The 24,953-nt window shown below is 44.9% G+C and overlaps 1 protein-coding gene across 1 annotated transcript in view; it reads left to right on the forward strand.

Moving 5' to 3' along the window:
• The window catches only part of LOC126253459 (dorsal-ventral patterning protein Sog-like), a 534,492-nt gene extending 521,821 nt beyond the window's left edge, over positions 1-12,671 (forward strand). Inside the window, exons 14-15 of the mRNA XM_049954812.1 lie at positions 4,300-4,611; positions 10,865-12,671. Coding sequence (XP_049810769.1) covers positions 4,300-4,611; positions 10,865-11,035 — 483 coding nt within the window. The 3' untranslated portion in view covers positions 11,036-12,671. The remainder of the gene's footprint in view (positions 1-4,299; positions 4,612-10,864) is intronic.
• The last annotated feature ends 12,282 nt before the right edge of the window (positions 12,672-24,953 follow it).

A 24,953-nucleotide genomic window follows, 5' to 3' on the forward strand; every position in this document is an offset into this window, starting at 1 on the left:
TTTAGGATACCTAGCTCTGTCCATACCAAATGTACTTACATGTATTGTTTCATTTAAATGTTTAGCTTTTAGCTAAATAATACCTTATTTATGGCTCTTGCGAATTTGCCGGTAATGATTGTCTGTTGTAAGTCTTTTTTTCTTTTGAGGCTTTTGCTTCTGAAGACTTTACGTCCGTTAGTCATGAGACATCAGTTGTACATAAATGATGCTTTTGCAAATAAGTGAAGTTTGTGGGTGGCAGAGTATACAAATCCGTATTTTATATCATTTTTATACGATTTCTACTGTTCCAGTTGGAGTGCTTGGGAGTGGCATGAAGCGAAAGTCCTCTTGCACAGGCATTCATGAAGGAACTAATTCCAGAATAAATCGAAACTTCGAATAAAAAGAGCCTATAGAGAAGTGATCCAACTTTGTGAACCACTGGTACACTGGTAGAATATGAACGTTATCGACAAGCATCAGAAACTCATGTTCTCACGATTATTCTTTAAAGAATCGAATTCTCATGTACAAAACTCATCCCAGTGTTTATGGCGTCATATCTCCTGAACTATGTATCGTATAACGATATAATTTTGCAGGTATATTCAGCAGGTTATATGTATACTGTCTGCGAATAGAATCAGTAGCAAATAAGTAATAAATTAGAACGTTGTGTCTGATGCTGAAGATTAACTGCATAAGCAGTGGAAATGTAGTAAGTGATACGGTTTTTTGCTTTAATTTGTGTGTGTGTGTGTGTGTGTGTGTGTGTGTGTGTGTGTGTGTGTGTGATGGGAGGGAGGGGGCGAATCAACGAGGAAAAGGTTAGAAAAGGTTTGAAATTATGTGTAAAGTTCGCTGCAGGTGCCTAAGTACTCTCATTCTCAACCATTGGATGAGTATAGCCTGAGTAATTTGCACATCGTGATTTACTCTGCTTACATACATATAAAAATTTTCTAACTTTAATACGTGACTTACTATTCTAAATCTTTAATGTAACATTATATCCCTTGCTGAATAGATTACAACAGCTTTATAATTTTTTTAAAATTCTGTCAATAATTATATAAAGCTAGCTTTTTACCCGCAATTCAGCCCGAATATGCTTATATCACACATAGGTACTTGACTGCTGTCTTACACCATATGACTCTGGAGCAGATGTTAAATTTATTTATTATATTCAGCCTTGTGGCGTGATATTAGGTCCAAAAACACATTGACAAAATTAATGGCTCGATGCAGTGCTCAGCCTCGTGACGTGGTTGACAAACTGAACAGCATAAATAACAATTTCACTTCATACTTCTAAAGTTTTCAAATCAACAAAGTACAGGGAGGAAATACCACTAGGTCGTTTTACAACATTTTCACGTATCATCCACTTCTCATCCCCATCCCTAGGTGTGGTACGGATGTCATGCTACTTTTATACAAAAAAATGAGTCATTTATATCTCAAATATGGTTGAAATTGCTCCAGACATTCCTCAGTTACACTTTTACGTCATAGATTTTTACCTCACCCTCAGGGCTGCAAAGAGAGCTTACTGTAATGTTTTTTTTCCAGGTTCCAAGTAAAACATGTGCTTATTTTGATAAAAGTTGCTTCAAACGTTAGAGAGATCAACTTTCGTATCACTGTCTTTGTACAACTCTTTCCCCCCCCCTCCAAATACACACACACACACACACACACACACACACACACACACACACACACACACACACACACACACACACACACACACACCTAGGGGGCGGAAGTTCATCAGAACTGTCACCAATGAGTCTAGCGACTTCAAAAACTATTGATTCGACTCTAATATCAGTGACTGTCGACTGTCGAATATTATTGCATGTGACAGCTCCTTGTCATCACATCTAGGGGTTTTCAGTAGGGGTATATTACCCACATATTATTCTTATGCAAACAATAATATATCACCCTGCTTTCACCTCATGCATCTCCCCTACCCCCCTATGTAAAGTATGGGTCGATGGTTCTTACACATGCAGTGCTTCTTTCCAGATAGTAAATGATATGTGGACCAAGTTTGGGTGAATTGGTCCACTAGTTTAGGAGCTGATGTGAAACGTACATGCATTTTATAACATACTAGCACATTACCCATGGTTTCACCTAACATGTATTTCACATATACGGTGCACATATCTAGGTGTATCTCTTCATCTGCCCTCACTGCCCGTCACCTCCACACCTCATTATTTGTCTGTCTCCTCCTTCCACCTCTCAACCCATTTCCTCTTGCTACTACTTTTTCCATCCATCTCCTCCAGCTATTCTCTCTGTTCATCTTCTCCTCCTGTTCTCTCTCTGTTTTATCGACCTACTTTGCTGGGCAGCCTAAACGTCATGGGCATGAAACAGTTTTCTAGCCCCTTCCATGTAGGCTGCAAAGCACAACAGACATGCTGTGTTGGAGTAGTATCAGCATGCCTTATCAGCTTGCTTTGCATGGCAACCTACGTGTCATAGGGCAAAAAAGGTTTCCCACGCCCATGGCATATAACCTGTGCTACATGAGATGCATGTTGTGGGAGTAATACCAGCCTGTTTTATGTCAACATCTTTTACAGGCGCTACAGCTACACATGTGGATGGGCATGTCAGGGATTGTGTTAGATAGAGAAGAAGGTGGAGAGAAAAGGGAGGCAGGAGGTAATGGATAGGGAGAGAGAAGGCATGAGGGGATGGGTAGGGACAGAGGGGGCTGCCTGGCAAAATAGGTCGATAAGGATGGTCGTTATTACTCCCACACAATACACACGTTGTGCAGGATAGCCTATACAGCAAGGAACCTAAAAAACACGCATGTCTATATCCCTGTAAATATTGGAGCTAGGGCGTTATAAAACCTGCTGTGTTTGTACTCATGGGCCAAAGAGTTTGTGTGTCAAATTTGGCTCACTTCGGTCCAGGGCCTGCTAATTTTACAGGTACATACATATACTGAGCTATACAGGGTGAGAAGTATTTAAACCGACAAACTCTGGGAGGTTGTAGGGGACATCAAAACAAATATTTTTCCCTAATGTCATTTTTTCCTATGAGGAGTATTTAAACCGGTAGAGGAAGATTTCTCTGGCGACAAATTAATTAAACCAACAAAAAAGTCCAGAGGGGACATATTGGGGGATCGAGCAGGCCATGGTACAGGACCACCTCTGCCAATCCACGTTTCTGGGAACCGTCGGTTCAGGAATCGACGCACACGACGACTGAAATGTGCCGGCGCCCCGTCATGTTGGAACCACATGCGTTGTCTTGTAGGGAGCGGGACGTTTTCCGGCAATGCTCTGGCGAGAAAATTGTAACAGTGCCTGCCATTTAATGGGCTAGGTAGCAGATACGGCCCATTTAAACAGTCTCCAAATACACCGACCCGCACATTAACGAAGAACCGCACTTGATGAGCGCTAGTAACTGTGGGATGTGGGTTATCCTCACTCCAAACAAGCGAATTGTGCATGTTGAAGACTCCATCACGCCCGAACGTTGCTCCATCGGTAAACAACACAGAGGATGGAAATGTAGGATGCATTTCACAGTGTCCCAGGTACCACTGCGAAAACTGTACTCTGGGTGGATAATCAACTGGTTCCAGGTTGTGGACACGCTGTAAGTGAAATGGACGTAACAATTGCTCTCGAAGGACTGTTCTTACATTCGTCTGATTCGTCCCCATGTTATGTGCAATTGCACGAGTGCTGATTGAAGGATACCGCTCCACATGCTGCTAGACAGCTTCCTCAAATTGCAGCGTTCTTACCGTGCGACGGAGTCCCTATCGAGGTAATCTGCTAAATGACCCGGTCTCACGCAGACGTTGGTACACAGCAGCAAAGGTCGTATGATGCGGGATACGGCGATTAGGATATTGTTGTTGATAAATCCGCTGTGCAGGTCGTCCGTTATGGTGCGCTACGTAATACGCATCAACCATATCAGTGTACACACTCCAGGTGTATCGCTCCACTAGTAAACAGAGACAATGCACTACTACACTGGTGGACAGCAGTTGCCTAGAACTGAAGATCGTGATACGGCCTCTAACAACTGAAGAGCGTAATACGGCCTCCACCGGTTTAAATACTCTTCATAGGAAAAAATGACATTAGGGAAAAATATTTGTTTTGATGTCCCCTACAACCTCCCAGAGTTTGTCAGTTTAAATACTTTTCACCCTGTATATGTAATCAAATTTTTGTTGCCTCTAGAAGGCGCTAGATGGACAGCTGTGCCCGTGTTAGCCGCTCAGGCCCTCAGGGCTGCGCTGTGTTGCAGGCGGTGACGCTGCAGGTGCGCTTCTGGAGGCGGCGCTGCCCCGCGCTGGACTGCAGCGGCCGGCGGCCCGTCAGGCCGGACCCCCGCGCCTGCTGCCGCGTCTGCCCGCCGGCGGACACTGCTGACGACGAGCCGGGCGGCGCGGGGGCGGTGGCGGTGGCGGGGGCGGAGCGCGAGCCGGAGCCCGACCCGCAGGCCGTGCTGGCCGCCGGCGGCTGCCGCGCCCCGCACCAGGTGTTCGAGGACGGCCGCAGCTGGCACCCGCGCATCCAGCCGTTCGGCGTCGAGAAGTGCGTCACGTGCCGTTGCAAGGTGAGCCGCGTGTGTCTCCTGGCGCGCTCATTCCAGCAACATACTCTGCACACGACCACACAAATTCCACTTATACTTTTAACGTCATCAGTTTGTATATCTGAAGCAGCGTAATTTTGTGCTCAACCAGGACTGGAACCTAGATCTGGTGGCTACAGTGAGTAATCGCCTTAAACATTAGGCTATCTCAGCAAGCCCTCAGATCTGAGTCAAGGTTTCATTGGCACTTCATAACATTACAAACAGAAATTCTGCCACAGGATATATGGGACCTACATCATAGACGGTACCTATTTTACAGCGGACTTAGGCCGAGCTCACCGTACGAATACCCAAGAGACTGTCTGTTTATCTATCTATCTATCTATCTATCTATCGCTTGCGCCTTTGTCCCGCATTTGCGCAGGGTTCACGTGGCTAAATCGGATGTGGCATGTTAATTTGAAGAGGTGGTCGGATGCCCTTCCTGCCGCCATCCCGTACCCCCAGGACGGAATCAGAGTACCCCATCTGTCTGCGTCTAGTGTACATCATGGAAAAGTGCGGATGTGTTTCAAATGTCTGTAAGTCGTGTAACTGAGGCAGGACGTAGCGACCAGCCCGGTATTCACCTAGAGGGATGTGGAAAACCGCCTAAAAACCACAAAAAATGCTTCAAATGGCACTGAGCACTATGGGACTTTACCTCAGCAGTTATCAGTCCCCTAGGACTTAGAACTACTTAAACCTAACTGACCTAAGGACATCACACACATCCATGCATAAGGCAGGATTCGAACCTGCGACCATAGCGGTCGCGCGGTTCCAGACTGTAGTGCCTAGAACCGCTCGGCCACACGGGCTGGCTAAAAACCACATCCAGGCTGGCCGGCACACCGGCCCTCGTCGTTAATCCGGCGGGCGGATTCGATCCGGAGCCGGCGCGCCTAACCGAGTCCAGGAAGCGGCTGCCGGGTAAGAGAGTCTGTTATCTTCGACAAAATTAAGTTACGTAATTACATTGCACAACACAATTAAGTGATCAGTTGTTTGAATCTCCGTAATTGTCTCCCACTTCGACGCAGAATTTTGAAATTTCCCTCAAAGGTGCCCACAGCCTTCCTCCGCAACGGTGCAAAAGCGTGGAGCCTTGCGACGCAACCTCGGGCTTCATACAGCGAGGTTCCGCCACATCAGAAATAAAGGCCAGAGCTCAAAGGCTCGTGTGATGTATAAGGTGGGTTAATGACGTCACATTGGCGTCAAATTTCAGCACATTTCTGCCCATCACTACCATGGATATATCACACTATGGAAAGGTCATCACACACGCATCTTTACCTACATTTCACCCCTTCTTGTGAGGCACCTGTGATGGACGTCAGAACCGTGTGTTGAAATCACGCTGTTTTCTTATGAGTGGCTGATAAAAACGTTTGTCACACAGCCACTCTGAATCGATGCGGAAGGGCCTCAGGAGGTGGTATGGAGGTTGTCAATAAAACTACGTCTTTCCTTTGCCGTCGATTCCGACACATTTAGCCGGCCGGAGTGGCCGAGCGGTTCTAGGCGCTACAGTCTGGAACCGCGCGACCGCTACGGTCGCAGGTTCGAATCCTGCCTCGGGCATGGATGTGTGTGATGTCCTCAGAGCCATTTGAACCTACAGATTTCTTGGTCAAAAACGACAGTTCGCAGTGCAGTGAGTAACAGTAGGACGTTTCTGACAACCTTTGACACTGTAGACAACCCCACTCCCAAGACGATTCAACCGTTCTCTAAGGACTTCGTGTGCCATTATCGCACCCCTTTGGATAGCATTTTAACCGCGATTTTTGATCTGGTGTACTGATTGGAACCACTAGCTATCGGTCAAAACCATTCGACGAAATCTGAATGTGATCTGAAGCATCAACATGTGCTTACGCTTTTTCAGCCCTCCTGTTTAGCACCCTCCTGTGGGGTGATGGTGTGATCATGAAGACGTGCGACACTGACCGTGCATGAATAAAATGGTCAACGATCAAGGTCACCCAGTACGACAACATCCTCGGTGCCACTTGTTAAGAGTTGTTGCACGCTTTAACAGTGTGCCTCTACAGACACAATCGGTGATGGAGTACTAGGTGCCGCAAGTAGGCAACCTTCCGACACCTCTTCGATGGCACATACCTGCTAGCAGGGGCTAGGGCAGCAGCATAGCCTAGCTGCAGGTCCTGGGACTCTCGTCACATTTCGTCTCTGTACAGGTACATCTTTAATGTGCTCTACAAAGGCGGGTGAGTAGCAACGAGGATGTTTCTGAAAAGGGGGGGGGGGGTGTGTTCTTACAGATTCAAGTTCAGGACCTCTGAGCATTACCAGATTGATATCAGTTCAAGTCATTGCATCTTGAATGATATCAACTATAATATTTCCTTTCATATCATGTCACTGAATATGTCTTATATATCTTGATATGTCGCAGTTCTTCCTATCTATTTTTCCCACTGCCAAGCTGATCATTCGTGAATGCTCTATCAAATTTCTTTACTTCTTTTTCTGGCAATAGTCTACGATTTCAGGAACCTCTTCATTTAATACCTTCTGTTCCACTATATTTCAAATGTTTCATGTTTCTTTCTCTCTGGCATCCCCACGGTCTACGTTTCATTCTCACACAATTTTACGCTTCAGGCATACGGTTTCGGAAATACCTTCCTCAGTTATGAGTCAAAATTGACACCTCTAAATTTGTATATCAAAACAGTTTTCTTCGTCTGTTCCAGTATCTGACTAAAGCCTCTCTCTCTCTCTCTCTCTCTCATCTAAAAGTCTGACTTCCTTTCTATTGTGACCTCTCACGTTTTGACGTTAGGTACATTATTATTTTCCGTCTGCTATTTTCTAACACAAATTTCTGTTGTTGCCGTAGTGACCGGGTAGAGCATTACTTATGAGAGGCAGATACACAACAGATATAGGGAGCTGATTACAGAAATTAAGGATCAGTAACATTAAGATCGTGGCGATAACTTTATCTACCGCTGTACTTACAACGGTGGCAGTTAACATGAGTGTTTCTTCTCTAAATGTAGAGCGCTTATCGCGGAGGGGAAAACAGAAGCCAGCAGTTTGGAGTGCTGGCGCCACAATTGCGCAAATTCTGATTTGCTGCGTAGGCCTAGAAGGACGCCCCGCGGAATCTTAGCGTTCGTAGAGAACATGTCACATCACCTGGCCTCACATTTGCCATGTATGCCACTGGCAACGTTTTCTGTGCCATTTGTAACATGAAACTCACAAATAAATCATTTAATATACGTAATGGTCTCCAATTTGAAAATGACATTGACATTGCTAGTTATGAGCGTGGCTAATTTTCGTTTATAATATAAATCCCGTCACGGACCAAAATGTTTATCAATCGGGTTATTAACTGTAGTCAACGATGACCACCTTCATACATAAAACTAAGCATTTCGAGGTGCATTCGCGTACGAATACAGAAATACAGAATCAGATGATGATGTTCGGTTTGTGGGGCGCTCAAGTGCGCGGTTATCAGCGCCTGTACAAAGCCCAACTGTTGCTCAGTCCAACCTCGCCACTTTCATGAATGATGATGAAATTATGAGGACAACACAAACACCCAGTCATGTCGAGGTAGGTGAAAATCCCTGACTCCGCCGGGGATCGAGCCCGGAACCCCGTGCTCGGGAAGCGAGAAGGCGACCGCGAGACCACTAGCTGCGGACCAGAATAAGAAATCACTATGTACAAATATAACATTTACGCACCTGAGCAGGTGAAGAATACTACTCATGCCGTGTCGTTACGTACACTGAGGTGATAAAAGTCACGAAATAGTGATATGCACTCAGGTGATTCATGTGGAAAGGTTTCCGACGTGATTATGACCGCACGTCGGAAATTAACAGACTTTGAACACGGAATTCTACTTGCATCCAGACGCATAAGACATTCACTTTCGGAAATCGTTAGGGAATTCAACATTGTGGGATCTATAGTCTCAAGACTGTGCCAAGAATATCAGATTTCAGGCATTAAGCAGTGGCCGATGGCCTTCACTTAACGACAGAGAGCAGCGGCGTCGGCGTAGAATTGTCAGTGCTGAAAGACAAGCGGCTCTGCGTAAAATAGCCGCAGAAATCGATGTGGGACGATCGTCGGACGTATCTGTTAGGACAGTGCGGCGAAATTTGGCGTTAATTGGCTTTGGCAGCAGACGATCATCGCGATTGCGTTTGCTAACAGCACGACATCGCCTGCAGCGCCTCTCCTTGGCTCGTACCGATACGTAATCAGCATGGTTTCAGAAAACATCGTTCTCGTGCAACGCAGCTAGCTCTTTATTCGCACGAAGTAATGGCCGCTATCGACAGGGGATCTCAGGTTAATTCCGTATTTCTAGATTTCCGGAAAGCTTTTGACACCGTTCCTCACAAGCGACTTCTAATCAAGCTGCGGGCCTACGGGGTATCGTCTCAGTTGTGCGACTGGATTCGTGATTTCCTGTCAGGAAGGTCGCAGTTCGTAGTAATAGACGGCAAATCATCGAGTAAAACTGAAGTGATATCAGGTGTTCCCCAGGGAAGCGTCCTGGGACCCCTGCTGTTCCTGATTTATATAAATCACCTGGGTGACAATCTGACCAGTTCTCTTAGGTTATTCGCAGATGATGCTGTAATTTACCGTCTAGTAAGGTCATCCGAAGACCAGTATCAGTTGCAAAGCGATTTAGAAAAGATTGCTGTATGGTGTGGCAGGTGGCCGTTGACGCTAAGTAACGAAAAGTGTGAGGTGATCCACGTGAGTTCCAAAAGAAATCCGTTGGAATTCGATTACACGATAAATAGTACAATTCTCAAGGCTGTCAATTCAACTAAGTACCTGGGTGTTAAAATTACGAACAACTTCAGTTGGAAAGCCCACATAGATAATATTGTGGGGAAGGCGAGCCAAAGGTTGCGTTTCATTGGCAGGACACTTAGAAGATGCAACACGTCCACTAAAGAGACAGCTTACACTACACTCGTTCGTCCTCTGTTAGGATATTGCTGTGCGGTGTGGGATCCTTACCAGGTGGGATTGACGGAGGACATCGAAAGGGTGCAAAAGAAGGCAGCCCGTTTTTTATTATCACGTAATAGGGGAGAGAATGTGGCAGATATGATACTTGAGTTGGGATGGAAGTCATTAAAGCAAAGACGTTTTTCGTCGCGGCGAGATCTATTTACGAAATTTCAGTCACCAACTTTCTCTTCCGAATGCGAAAATATTTTGTTGAGCCCAACCTACATAGGTAGGAATGATCATCAAAATAAAATAAGAGAAATCAGAGCTCGAACAGAAAGGTTTAGGTGTTCGTTTTTCCCGCGCGCTGTTCGGGAGTGGAATGGTAGAAAGATAGTACGATTGTGGTTCGATGAACCCTCTGCCAAGCACTTATATGTGAATTGCAGAGTAATCATGTAGATGTAGATGAGGTGGCGCAGTGGTTAGCACACTGGACTCGCATTCGGGAGGACGACGATTCATCCCGTCTCCGGCCATCCTGATTTAGGTTTTCCGTGATTTCCCTAAATCGCTTCAGGCAAATGCCGGGATGGTTCCTTTGACAGGGCACGGCCGATTTTCTTCCCCATCCTTCCCTCACCCGAGCTTGCGCTCCGTCTCTAATAACCTCGTTATCGACGGGACGTTAAACACTAATCCCCTCCTCCTCCTCCTCCTCCTCCTCCTCCTCCTCCTCGGCTCGTGACCATATCGATTGGACCCTAGACGACTGGAAAACCGTGACGCGGTCAGATGAGTCCCGATTTCAGTCGGTGATAGCTGATGGCAGGGTTCGACTGTGGTGGAGACCCCACAAAACCACGGACCACTGTGCAAGCTGTTGGTGGCTCCATAACCCTGTGAGCTGTGGAATGGATTCAGTCCTCTGGTCCAACTGAGCCGATCATTGACTGGAAATGGTTATGTTAGGCTACTTGGAGACCGTTTTCGACGATTCATGGACTTTTGTCACCTCAGTGAAAAGCATTAACAGCCTGACATCCCAAGTGACCACTACAAAAATTACAACGGCCCAGGCCTCAGGGCTTGCCACACATGGATCCGCATAAAGGTAGATACGCAGTCCTCGAGCACTGAAATTTCCAAAAAAATGACGTTATAAGACTGTACGCCTGCAGGCATGTGTGAAAACGGAATGTAGAGTTTGCAGACTCACCAGTGCTGCATAAAAACAAACTCCTCTCATCTGTTTCAGGCGGGCCACATCCAGTGCCAGCGCAAGTTGTGCAAGGCAGCGACTTGCGCGCGCCTCCAGGACGCGTCCGCCGCCCCCGGCGCCGCCCCCGCCACCCCTGAGGAGGAGGCGGAGGAGCGAGAGTGCTGCCGGACGCAGTGTGCGCGCAGGCACCGCCGCCCACACGGCTGAGGCGGCGCCGCCCACACCGCAACTCAGAGGCTTCCCACAGTATTGCTCATCTCTACCTGAAAACACACACCTACATACATTATACGCATAACTACGACTAACCAAAGTTCATATAAGGCTGTTTTTTTTTAAAAAAAAAAAGGGAAATGTTATTTTTTAAAAAGCGAAGGCAAAGTATTTTTTATCTTCAATTAACACTTCGAAGACTTTTTAATATTTTCCTAGACAGCGAGAGAGTTTGTTTTATGTAGTCGTTACTCGCGAGTACAGCCGTCCGTAGCTGTGAGCTCGCAAGGACATTCTGCGAAGGGCGTGGTCCGAGTCCTGCGGCGTGGAAGGGCCGTCCGAGGGCTGGCGAAGGGCCGGCCGCCGTTACCACAACCAAAGAAGACTGAGCGACCAAGGGCCGAGCGTTATTTATTTGTTGGCCCCACGGGGCGTCGTTGTGTGTGTCATGCCAGACCAGTGGGCGCCGTCCCCACACCACCCCGCACCTCTTTGGCCCTCGCGGCGCTTCTAGAGTCAGCTAGAGTAGTCCACTATTATTATTATTATTATTATACTATAGTATAGTTTAGTTGTAAGCTGGTTGTGAGAGTACGAGTAAGTGCCATAAGACTGTTTACTTGGTAGTGTTACATACTGTGTGACAAATGGACTCTATTTGTTTTCATCTCGACTGCACTCTTGCCCCACACTCCCTCCGGAACAATTGGCAAGTTTTCCCAAAAGATAATACAAAATTTGTGGATACAGAACATTTATTGTTTGTAGTATATTCTCTCTTCCAATGTTTATATAAACTGCCGAACCCTGGGGAAATGACGAGTTGTCTCAGAATGAGGGCTCCTATGGTCTCAGCGCATTGACCATGCTTGGAGTAAATACATTTCACCTTGTACCTTCCAATATTTTTTAGCTTGCCCGACAACAAGGAACTGATGAGGTGTATCAAAATGAAGATACAAATCATATCCCAGATTCGTCCATATTTTATGGAAAATGTAAATAAAGTATTTCCATTTTATCGTACCTTTTCCCTCATTTTTTAAAGATTTATCGTATGAAGAGTAATCTTAAAATGAAGATACAAAGTGTCAACTATTATTTGTGTTTTTTTTTTCAAAATTATTAATGTAACATTTATGTGCATTATTACCTCGCACCTTTCGATTCTATTCATTCTGCATGACCACAGAAAAACAATGAACTCTGTTAAAATGATAATTTACAGTGTCATAGATATTTGTTCGTCTTTTGTGGAAACTGTGAATGGAAGATGCCGTTTTGATGTACATTTCCCATCTCGAAACTCTTTAGCTTGTTGAACTATACAGTAATTCGAGTTGTCTCAGAACGATGTTACTGAAGTGTTGACGAGCATAAGGAGGATTAAGCGGAATGCCGTCATTGTATGTTAACTTCTGCTTTTTATTTTAAATTGTCTGTTCCCTCAAAGAATGGGGTATTGGCGCAAGTGTGAAGATGTAAAGTTGACTCATGTTCTCAAAATAAAATAATGACACAGATATTACGTATTACAGCTGTTTTAAATTTGTCTGCCTGTAAATGAAATGTGTAAATATATTTTATGTGAGAGCTTAATGAAAATATATTGCTTACTTTTGAAAGAAGAGACAGTTTTCATTACTTTATCATCTTGGTCCACACCCTGCACCCTTTTTCCCTTTATTCCTCGTCTCTTACTTCCCTAAGATGCGCTCGAACCGGAGGACAACTGGTATCTCACTGGTGGAACAAACTTAGTAATTTCAGATGACATACTACGTTATTTACCCAAAGACACTGTTCTCTTTAGCCAACAGCACCTTGTGTGTAGTTTTCTACATAAGGTGAAGTAGTTATGCAGAAATGATGGAGTTTGCATAGGATATACTTCTGTGGATAGCTACGCTAAAACGAAGTACAAAATGAAGATTACAAGAACATAAATTCCACACGTGCACGGAATTCTGTTATCGGTTCAGTTTCAGGTATATAACTGAAAGCAACTTTGGTCTGGTATCTTTTGAATGAAAATGTTTTTACTGTTTCAAGCATTACTTCATTGATACTTTTTGGCTTGGAAATAAGTGTTTAAGTTACACACACCCAGCACCGTTACATCACATTTTCACATGGCAACTATTTCCTTAGCCTCGCTTCACTTTCAGCGAGATATATATAGTGTCATTCTGAAGACGAAGTCATAACGTATCTGCTATGGCGGTATCTGTATGTATAACCTACCTGCTATGACAGGATCGTTACGTATAAACTATCCGCTTATTGAGGAAGTAGTAGGATCGCTATATATAAAAGAAAGGTTGCCAGGAGAACACACAGCCGTGTATAAGTAAAAGGGGAACGCACTGTGGTTGCTCGTGAATTTAAACTTCATCTAAATTACTTCAAAAAATGGTTCAAATGGCTCTGAGCACTATGGGACTTAACTTCTGTGGTCATCAGTCCCCTAGAACTTAAAACTACTTAAACCTAACTAACCCAAGGACATCACACACATCCATTCCCGAGGCAGGATTCGAACCTGCGACCGTAGCAGTCCCGCGGTTCCGGACTGCGCGCCTAGAACCGCTAGACCACCGCGGCCGGCCTAAATTACTTCCACGAATATGAAAGTTAAGGTTACGAGAACCAGCTATCGAGGATAGGTATTTGACTGATGACCTACAAGGGAAACAATTTTGATTATAACTCTTCGTAGCCTCTGAGGATAGCTCTGTGACTTGGATGATCATCGGTATCCATACATAAACTTTACTGTACCAGAATCAAACACATACTCAAATAATTCGGGATTCAATATTCAAATTATTAAATCTGGATAGTGATAGGATTAGGGAACCGTGAAATAGCATACAGGGTTTATCGTGAACCCACACCCGGGGTTTATTCATTATTACGTAGACACGATACGTTAGACCATTAACATACATTTTACACTGCTGGCCACCGTAAATGCAACACCCTGAAGGAAGCATCCGAATCAAGTGAAATTTACACCATGGGTTTGCAGCGATGAGATATGCAACTGATTAGAATTTCAGCGCAGACGCACATCACGCGCGCCTGTGGCGCCACCTCATAGCGCCATTTAAGGCTTGGCGATTTCGACGAGTGTACGTTCGGCACGTGTGTTTACCTTGTGGTTGTTTCACACGACGATCAGTTATGCCTCGTAGACAACAGCGAACATCTTTTGATCAAGTATCAGAGTTCGACAGAGGAAGGATAGTGGCTTACCGAGATTGTGGATTATCATACAGAGAAATCGCTAGTCGTGTTGGACGAAACCAAACAACTGTAATGCGGATATGTGACCGTTGGATGCAGGAGGGTACGACGGACCGACGTGGTCGATCGCATTCACCTCGGTGCACCACTGCACGTGCTGATAGGCAAATTGTGCGCATGGCAGTGACGGATCGCTCAGTGACATCCCGAACCATAGCACAGCACATTGCGTCTGTAACGCATCATCCAGTGTCTGCGCGTACCATTCGACGCCGTTTACAGCAGAGTGGTCTGTCCGCAAGACGTCCATTGCTTCGTCTACCATTGACGCAGAACCACAGACGTCTCCGTCGCCAATGGTGTGATGGCAGACGGATGTGGACGGCAGAATGGAATGACGTTGTCTTTACTGACGAGGCACGCTTCTGTCTGCAGCACCACGATGGTCGGATTCGAGTGTGGAGACACCGTGGAGAGAGGATGCTGGACAGCTGCATTATGCACCGCCACACTGGTCTTGCACCGGGTATTATAGTATGGGGCGGTATTGGATATTACTCTCGCACGCCTCTAGTACGCATTGCCGGTACTTTAAATAGCCGGCGCTACATACCCGAGGTGCTGGAGCCAGTTGTCCTTCCTTACCTTCAGGGCTCGGCCACAGCCATATTTCAACAGGATAATGCGCGACCACACGTGGCACGCATTGTCCAAAGGTTATTCGTCAATAACCAGATTGAATTGCTTCCCTGGCCGGCTCGCTCTCCGGATCTTTCGCCGATAGAAAACATGTGGTCCATGGTTGCTCAACGAGTGACCCAGATTACATCCCCAGCTGCCACACCAGATGATCTTTGGCAACGTGTGGAAGCTGCTTGGGCTGCTGTACCCCAGGAACACATCCAACGTCTCTTTGACTCAATGCCGAGACGTGTGGCAGCGGTGATCTCCAACAATGGCGGCTAATCTGGCTACTGATTCTGGCAGGAACCACATGTCACAGACGTCTGTAAACGTAATCATTTGATACTTGGTCAACATGTTATCTACAAAATAAATCATGTTGTGCTACCTCTTGTCTTTCTTGGTGTTGCATTTACGGTGGCCAACAGTGTGGCGGCCAACAGTGTAAAAGAAACAAAACTGATTCCCGCTATTAATTTACAGTAACACAACGTTGGATATGGGAGCGGCACATGTTATTTCTGGACACGAGTACGACGACCACCTAGAGCGTTATCAGGGTACTGGGCAAGGAACACGTATTCAGTGAATGATTCGGGATAACTACTCCATTATAGTTCTACGGCATGCAGTGTCATGAAACGAGGACAGAGAGTACCTGCCACATCACCAAATGGAAAGTTCTGAGTTCCCGATAACTGTTATGTCACAGCAAACCGCGGGTTTAAGCATCTCTCAGTATTACACACAACTGATGGATAACCACGAGAAAGTATCCTATGCCACAGTTGGTATTGTGGACGCCGGTGAATTGTCTGATGGACACGTGGCCGTTCATCACTGCACTATCACAAAGAAACCGACTAAAATTCCGATACAAAATGCACAATAGTTCGTACCGTATGCATAATCTGAATAATCGAAAGCTCTTCTAACAATTGATCCTCATTCACTGTAATGTGTACTGTGGCACACGTTGCAAACTGTCGTACAAAAGCATGAAGACTTCCAATTTCGATGTCCGGTAACACAAAAAAAAAAAAACTCTCTCTTACGATATCGCGAGAAGCGCATTAGTTCTCGTTAATTATTCCTAAGAATTAACTGTAAGAGTGGTTTTATTGCAATAAACCTTACACACATATCCACTTCCTTTGTGCGATCACCACAAAAAGCAATCACGTGAAAAAACCAAAATTTCTCCTAAATGTCTGATTTGTGTACATCTAAACACACAATCCTCGAATAAAATTTAAGCACTGAAATAAAAATGATTGTCCAACTTAATCACGCACTGAAGTAAGAATTCGAATACCCACACGATACCAACCAAATGAAGAGTGGTGTACATCCACCTCTGTCTTACCGAGTCCCCATGCCGCAAGAGCCGTGTCCAAGCGATTTTGGCTTCCACGGCTGTGGAGGGTAAAAATTGCCTGAAATTCGGTTAGTGCGCCCTGACCAACTTCTCGGAACACCCACTGCCTACATCCCCCAACAAGTTGTACAGGTAACTTCTCTGTCCACGCGCTAATGTTCTAGGATTGGCATACCGTCTTAGCAGAATATGATTTCCTTCACCCAAAGAAAACAAGCTCAAACATACTTTAAAATGCATTCATCTCTGCAGAGACACGGAAGCTCGAAAGTAGAAATGAAAGTACATTCATTCACCCTATGAAGCCTTTATATTTACGTACACACATGATACAAAGAGTAGCAATAATGCTGATACTTCTTATATGAATCCAATGAACAGATCAACACACACCACCTTATCTGAGGGCTGCTACTGGAACAACTGAGTAGCGAGAGGTAGAAACGATGACAAAGACAGGTTAAATGCCATGAAAGATATCTGATGGATATCTTTCAAAGTGCTTCAGAGAATGGTACTATGTGGGGACCACATAACTTATAAATGTTTTTTTAATGAAACTAACTTTGAACAGGCTTACACGTGCAATACTCGAGGAAAATAAAAAAAAATCTCGTATGCTGCATAGTTACAAGAAACATTCACACAAGCCACACACGACAAAGTAAACGTGTGCCATGTAAGTAACAACACACAATTGCATGTATAGGGAAAATGAATTGAAGATAAATTACAGGCTATTAATCAAAAACTACGTATAAGATAACTCTGAGCAATAGAAAAAGTTTTAGGGATATTGTCATCATAACCACACTCACATCGAAATACGAGAGCAGGAGCCGGCCGCTGTGGCCGAGCGGTTCTAGGCGCTTCAGTCCGAAACCGCGCTGCTGCTACGGTCGCAGGTTCGAATCCTGCCTCGGGCATGGATGTGTGTGATGTCCTTAGGTTGGTTAGGTTTAAGTAGTTCTAAGTTCTAGGGGACTTATGACCTCAGATGTTAAGTCCCGTAGTGCTTAGAGCCATTTTTTGAACCGAGAGCAGGCTCGTCAATAAAGCACAACACTTAGCGCTGAAAGCACATTTATTACGAACGTCAACGTACAGCCAGAACAGAACAGATCAGTCCTTCTGGACGAAGAATTCAGCTATAATATTCCAGAATATACAAAGATTACAAACATAAAAAGGTGCGAGGATCCCCAAGAAGGTACAAATACAAAATTGTAAACACCTGGGGGTGGTTGGGTTTGAATTGGCAACCCGAAGCACATTAGCCAACAAAATTTGCCACTGCACCACACCTGACACAGCAAAGGCCATGGCATTGCTCACTCTCCTGGAGAAACAGCGAATCACTGTTCTAGATGTCCTCATTGGAGCGGATGACGACACCCTGGATCTAGATCTTATCAGTGATCCTCTGTATGGGAGTGTTGGCAGACCCTCAGGTTCTGGTCGTGTTGTCACATCCTCTTCATTACGACCAGCATCAAAGGTACCCTTCCAATCGAAACGTCATGATCGTCAAGAAAGCCTTCAGTTTCCTGGAATAAGAAGCTCACATTGTCGATCTGCACTTCAGGAGTGTAGCAGGGCTTCAATGTATCTGCTCTGTAGTCTTCTTCAGAAAGGGTAATAACCTTTGACTTCATATGTGACCTCCGACAAGTGACGAAGGATGCCATACAGCCCAAAGTAGCGCTTTAGTAACTCTTCCGACAGTCCCAGTTTCCGCACTGGCGTAAAATTCCATACCAAATATCTTGGGCCTTATCTCACTAGCCGGTGTTTGGAGTTATAGTGCTCTTGGTCTATTTCTTGGGCGTCCAGGGTCCATAAGTGAGTCAGTTGCCTTGTTTCTTTGGTCCTGGTCAATAAATGTAAAAGTCGTGTGACTAGGGCCTCCCGTCGGGTAGACCGTTCGTCAGGTGCAAGTCTTTCGATTTGACGCCACTTTGGCGACTTGCTCGCGAATGGGGATGAAATAATGATTAGGACAACACGACACCCAGTCCCTGAGCGGAGAAAATCTCTGACCCAGCCGGGAATGGAACCTGGGCCCTGAGGATTGACATTCTGTCGCGCTGACCACTCAGCTACTGGGGGCGGACGGTCCTGGTAATGAGGTGTTTCACGTAGTCAACCCGAGTGTATCGTCTGGTTGACACGGAAACAGTGTTCCCTTGTCGTCTTTGCCTAAGGACCATGAAGCAGAAAGAACCGTATAAAGCCTTTTTGTCTTGCGTCACTGTGTTGCAAACAAATGTCATGCCAGGATGAATTACAACATCAACATTAACGTGCATAGAGAGTATATCTGTCTGTCTTACTAAAACTTCTGTGAGACCATTGGTCTGTGGATGTTAGGGTGTTGTCATCCTGAGAGTGATTTAGAAACATGAAATTACCTCTGATACTAGTCCTGATCGGAAAACTTTTCCACAATCAGAGATCATCAAACAGGGTGCCATGTACTTCAAAATGACGTCTTCTACAAAGTATATGACGAACTTTTCATGAAGGTCGATTCCAACTGGAATGGTGGTGTTGCAGGTGGAATAGGTACCAGATGCCCTGGAGTTAGTTGCGGCTGCTGCTTCCATCACTGGCATTCTTTACAGAGGTTCTCATAGTGTCTAATGAATCGTCCAAGACCTGGCCATTGATGGCTCCACCTGATTATGTCTAGAATTTTCCTAGGTAACCATATTTTGATGTGTCGCGGAAAAGCTTCGGCTTAGCTGGCGAAAGATTAGCTGGGATGACCAGCAAACATTTTCGCCCCATCGTATCAGAGTTCCTCTTATACAACATTTCGATTATTAATTGGAATCCTCGTTTGGTCGAATTCTCATTCTTCAAGGCTTCTATGGTTTTCTTTCCTGTTTCCAGCAGTAACGCTGCAACGCTGACTGAGATTCTGCTCACGCTGCTGTGTTCCGATAAAGGATTCCTTGAAAGGCAGTCAGTGCATTTCTGTAAACCGCTGTGACTGCGTATGCCTGTGGTCTCCGTGCCCATATCGCCAGTCCACCTCATGGGCCCTTCAAGCTAGTCAGCCAGTTTAGAGAATCGTCATCCCTCACAATGGTGATCGGTTTTGCAAATAAATATAGTTCGAACTCGTTACTGGTCCAGAGAAGTACAAGGCTCTCTTTCTAGATTATGGAGTACTTTCTCTCAGACTTAGAGAGTACTCTGTATGAGGCCTAGTGGTTCTAGGCGCTTCAGTCCGGAACCGCGCTGCTGCTACGGTCACAGGTTCGAATCCTGCCTCGAGCGTGGATGTGTGTGATGTCCGCAGGTTAGAAAGGTTTAAGTAGTTCTAACTCTAGGGGACTGATGACCTCAGATGTTAAGTCCCATAGTGCTTAGAGCCATTTTTAGTACTCTGTAAACATAAGCTATCACCTTTTCACCAACTTTCTGGATCTGTACAAGAACTGCACCCATCCCATGATGGCTAGCGTTAGTGTGAAATTCTTTTCTGGCATTCTCGTCATGCAATGCTAGGACTGGGAAAGATGTTAGCGCCTCCTTTAGGACAAAGAATAATCTTTTCTGCACCTCATTCCGAAAAGCTTTGGCGTCTCACTGTAGTAGTTCCTGCAAGGGACGCGCCTTAGTACAGAAGTCCTTTAAGAGTCGTCAGTAGGCTAACATCAGCATATCCTCGAAAAACTTATCCATCATGGACATAGCGAGCAATCGTAACATTTGTAACTGCTCTCATTCTCTCTGGATCAGGACGGACTCCAAGCACTAAGCTCCCCGCTATTTGTGTTTCTTGGGCGGCACATTTTCGGATTCAGGTGGAGGCCAGCAGTCTGAACACATTTCATCACGACTGACAGACAGCTTAGATGTTCTTCAGATGTCTTCGAAAAACCGACAATGTCGACCAGATAGCAAAGACACATCATCCATTTAAGGTGTCGAAGCAGGTTGTCCGTCATACTCTTGAATGGTGGCTGCAGCGTTACGTAACCCAACTGCACAACTTTCAGCCGGCCGATGTGGCCCAGAGGTTCTAGACGCTTCAGTCCGGAACCGCGCTGCTGCTACGGTTGCAGGTTCGAATCATGCCTTGGACATGGATGTGTGTGATATCCTTAGGTTAGTTAGGTTTAAGTAGTTCTAAGTCTAGGGGGCTGATGACCTCAGATGTTAAGTCCCATAGTCCTCAGAGCCATTTTGCATAACTTTCAACTCATGGAGGTTGTCAGGGAATTATGAAGGCAGTCTTTTCTCGGATATCAACGTCGACCTCAATTTACCAGTAGCTGTCTCCGTGTCCACAGCTGGCAAATACTTCACTCCTCTAGAGCTGCCTAGGGTATCATCAATGTACCAGAATGGGTAGACGTCTTTATTAATTAATTTGTTCTGTCGTCAGCAGTCGTCATAGAAACTCGTTGTGCCATTCTTTTTCTTCAAAAGGACCATAGGAAAGACCAAGGACTCTCAGAAGTTTCAATGATGTCAGTGATGTCATCTTACAACATCCTCTCCACATAGCCCAAACTGCACAACTTTCAACAGATGGAGGCTGTCAGCAGTTATGAAGGCAGTCTTTCCCCAGTTATCATCATGGACCTTGATTTGCCAATAATCTGTGTCCACAGTTGAGAAATTCTTCGCTCCTCTCAAGCTGTCTAGGGTACCATCGGTGTACCAGAATGGGTAGACGTCTTCATTCATTAATTTGTTCTGTCGTCATAGTCGGCACAGAAACTTGTTGTGCCATCCCTCTTCTTCACAAAGACCATAGGAGAGGAGTAAAGACTCTCTGAAGTTTCAGTGATGTCATCTTGCAATATCTTCTCCACTTCTTTCCGGATTATTCACAATTCAGCTGGCGGCACCATATACCAGCGTTGGATAACTGGTGGACGATCCCAGTGTTATAATATTCTACCGAGGATCGCTTGATCTGTCTTTTCTACACTCCGAATATGAAAGCATCCAAAAAGTGGAGCATAATGGCTAATACTCGCCGGCCGACGTTGTTCCTCGGTCAGTCTGGGTCCTGCTGGTAATTAGATAGTAGCTTCCTCTGCCCCTCCCCCCTCCCCCCCTCCCCCGCGTTGTCTCTAAAGGTAGCAGAAAACGGTTCTTCGTCGCTGGCCTTAACTTATTCCCCTTGGACCAGTTCAGCTGTACCTACGCGCCTACACTCAGGTATGAGTTGTGGCTGCTCTTGACAATTAGTGATCTATGATCATCGCTGGCATGTAGATTTCTTTTGTTAGCCTGAGTAGTTTTTACATGCATTGGACGAGCGCTGGATTGCCGTTTGGTTTGGAGCACTGGTATCCTGGTACATTCAAATTCCACACGTGTCATGTCGCCGAAGTCCTCAACGAACGCTCTTTCAAGAGTCACAGAAAATGTATATTGTTCCGTTAGAGAGTTTGTTGCCATAAATCGGCAGGTATAAACGTTAAAAATTACTTGTTTTGTCATAAAATTCGCCACACTGTCCGCTGTAGCTTAGAGAAAATTACATATCCGTGTATTTACTCGTTCTGGATATATTTGCTTGGCCTGCCTTAATTTTCTTACCCGGTATATCGTATGGAAAAATTTTGAGAAATACTGTGCGTTAATAGGAAACAAAACTGACCGATTGGAAGACCACGACAGTGTAGTTACTTCACGACATTTGAGCCATTTCTCATCTTATTAAATCCGCCAATAACGCAAGCATTTCTCATCTTATTAAATCCGCCAATAACGCAAGCAGTAAAGGAGGTAAGAGAAAATTCCGAATAGGAATTAGAGTTCAGAGGCAAGAATGAAAACTTTGACATTAGCCGTTGACATTGCAATTCTATCAGAGACGGCAAAGAGCTTGGAAGATCAGTTGAATAGAGTGGATCATCTCTTGATAAGATGATATCAGATGAACGTCAATAAAAGTGAAAAGAGGATAATGGAGTGTAATCGGACTAAATCAGGCAATCCGGAAGGATATGAGACACTAATATAGTATCTGTAGATGCTTATTGCTGTTTGGGGTGCAAAGTAAGTGGAAATTTGTGGTAAGTTCCTGTGGGACCAAACTGCTGAGGTCATCGGTCCCTAAGCTTACACGCTACTTATTCTAACTTGAACTAACTTAGGCTAAGGATAGCACACACACCAATGCCCTAGAGAAGACTCGAACCTCCGACGGGGGCAGCCGCGCGAACCGTGGAAAGGCGACTCGGAGAGCGTGGTGCAAAGCAACTGTCGATGGCCGCAGTAAAGAGGATATAATATGCAGCTGGTGAATAATAAGAAATGAGTTACTGAAAAAATATTTTAACGTCGGTTATTGATTTAAGTGTTAGAGAGACTTTTCTGGAAGGATTTGTCTGGTGTGTAGCCTTATACGGAAGCGCAACGTAATCAATAAACATCGGTGACAGAAGCAGAACATAATTTTTTTTAATGTGTTAAAAAACAATTCTGAAGATTATATGAGTAGATAGAGCAGCTAATTAATGAAAGCTACGTCATAAAACTGCGGAGAAAAGTGATTTGTGCTGTAGCTTCACTCAAAGAAGGAAACGGTCGACGTGACATATCTTGATGCATCAAGGAGTAATTAATTTAGTTATGGAGGGAAGTACTGCGGTAACAGTTGTGAGGAGAGACTTAGGTTTGAATACAGAGAACAGGCTGAAGTAGATACTGGTTGTAGTAGTTGTGCTGACAAGGGAACCTCCCCATCGCACCCTCCTCAGATTTAGTTATAAGTTGGCACAGTGGATAGGCCTTGAAAAACTGAACACAGATCAATCGAGAAAACAGGAAGAAGTTGAGTGGAACTATGAAAAAATAAGCAAAATATACAAACTGAGTAGTCCATGTGCAACATAGGCAACATCAAGCAGAATGTGAGCTCACGAGCGCAGGGGTCCCGTGGTTAGCGTGAGCAGCTGCGGAACGAGAGGTCTTCGGTTCAAGTCTTCCCTCGAGTGAAAAATTTACTTTTTTTATTTTCGAAAAGTTATGATCTGTCCGTTCGTTCATTGACGTCTCTGTTCACTGTAATAAGTTTGGTGTCTGTGTTTCGCGACCGCACCGCAAAACCGTCCGATTAGTAGACGAAAGGACGTGCCCTCTGCAATGGGAACCGAAAACATTTGATCGCAAGGTCATAGGTCAACCGATTCCTACACAGGTAAACAACACGTCTGATATATTCTATACGACACTGGTGACGGCATGTGCGTCACAGGAATATGTTGTCGACCCACCTAACTTGTACACTTGGCGAATGGGTAAAAATATTCTTCTACCTTGCCCGATTTAGGTTTTATTGTGGATGTGATAATCACTCCCAAAAAAGTGATGAAAACATAAGAGTTTGTCAGATAATAAATGTCTGAAAATAAGAAATTAAACTTTTCACTCGAGGGAAGACTTGAACCAAGGACCTCTCGTTCCACAGCTGCTCACGCTAACCACTGGACCATGGCACTCCTGAGCTCAGGCTATCCTTGTTGTTGCCTATCTTACCACGAACTACTCAGTTTGTATATTTTTGCTTATTTTTTTCATAGTTCCACACAACTTCTTCCTGTTTTCTCGATTGATCTGTGTTCAGTTTTTCAAGGCCTATCCACTGTGCCAACTTATAACTAAATCTGAGGGGGGTGCGATGGGAAGGTTCCCTTGTGAGATAAAGGAAGTGACACAGGATGTTCTAACGTGGAGAGCTCCACCAGATCAGTCTCCGAACTGAAGACCACAACCACAGCATTACAAGTAATACCAAATTTTATCAACGCAGTTAAACTTTATCATTTACTACTGCAATTTTAAGAAAAAGTACACTACACACATGTATCAGCACTTGCGCACGGTATTCAAGCACAAACCATTCATCTAACTACATTGAGTTACCATACAAAATTGTGACTTTTCAAGGGCGCACTACATCAATATTTGTTTAAATAAATGCACAGCAAAGCACCACAAATAGCGTATTATTTGAATCATCTGCCTAGTGTTGTTTATCAGACACGAGCAATCGCCGATATTCGTAGCCCTTGTGGCAACACGTTAGACGTTTTAAGCCCCGCTCGATACCATCGCCGACGGAAAAGTTTCCACCAAATGGCGCAAAACCTCAGCGACAAAAAACGTTACACAACAGGCAAATAACAGGTAGTACACAAATGATCAGTCTAATCATCGCAATTCAGCGTGCAAGTTACTCATAAAGTTTTTGGTTAAGCAGATATTGGTAAGTGCACCAAAGTCTATTCACTGCAAGGCACTTTACGGTGAGTGGCGGAGGATACTTGTACCACTGAGGCTTCACCCCTTCTCTATTCCTGTCGCTCAGGCTGCGGGGGAAGAACGACTTCTGCTAGGCCTCTGTGTGGGCTCGAATGTCTCTGATGACACTTTCATGGTCGTTCTTCGAGATGATGTAACTGGTTTATTTTTGCTCAGACTATACAAAGAGTGCATAAAAGGTTTTCGGAGATGTTCTAACAGTCATTGTTCCCTGACAGATCATCACCTGCTGATTTCTGTCCCTGGACCGAACTGGCGTCGGACTGCTTCTCCTACTACATTGTTCTGTTGTCTAGTAATGAG

The sequence above is a fragment of the Schistocerca nitens genome, chromosome 4, assembly GCF_023898315.1.
Source record: "Schistocerca nitens isolate TAMUIC-IGC-003100 chromosome 4, iqSchNite1.1, whole genome shotgun sequence".
NCBI classification, from domain to species: domain Eukaryota; kingdom Metazoa; phylum Arthropoda; class Insecta; order Orthoptera; family Acrididae; genus Schistocerca; species Schistocerca nitens.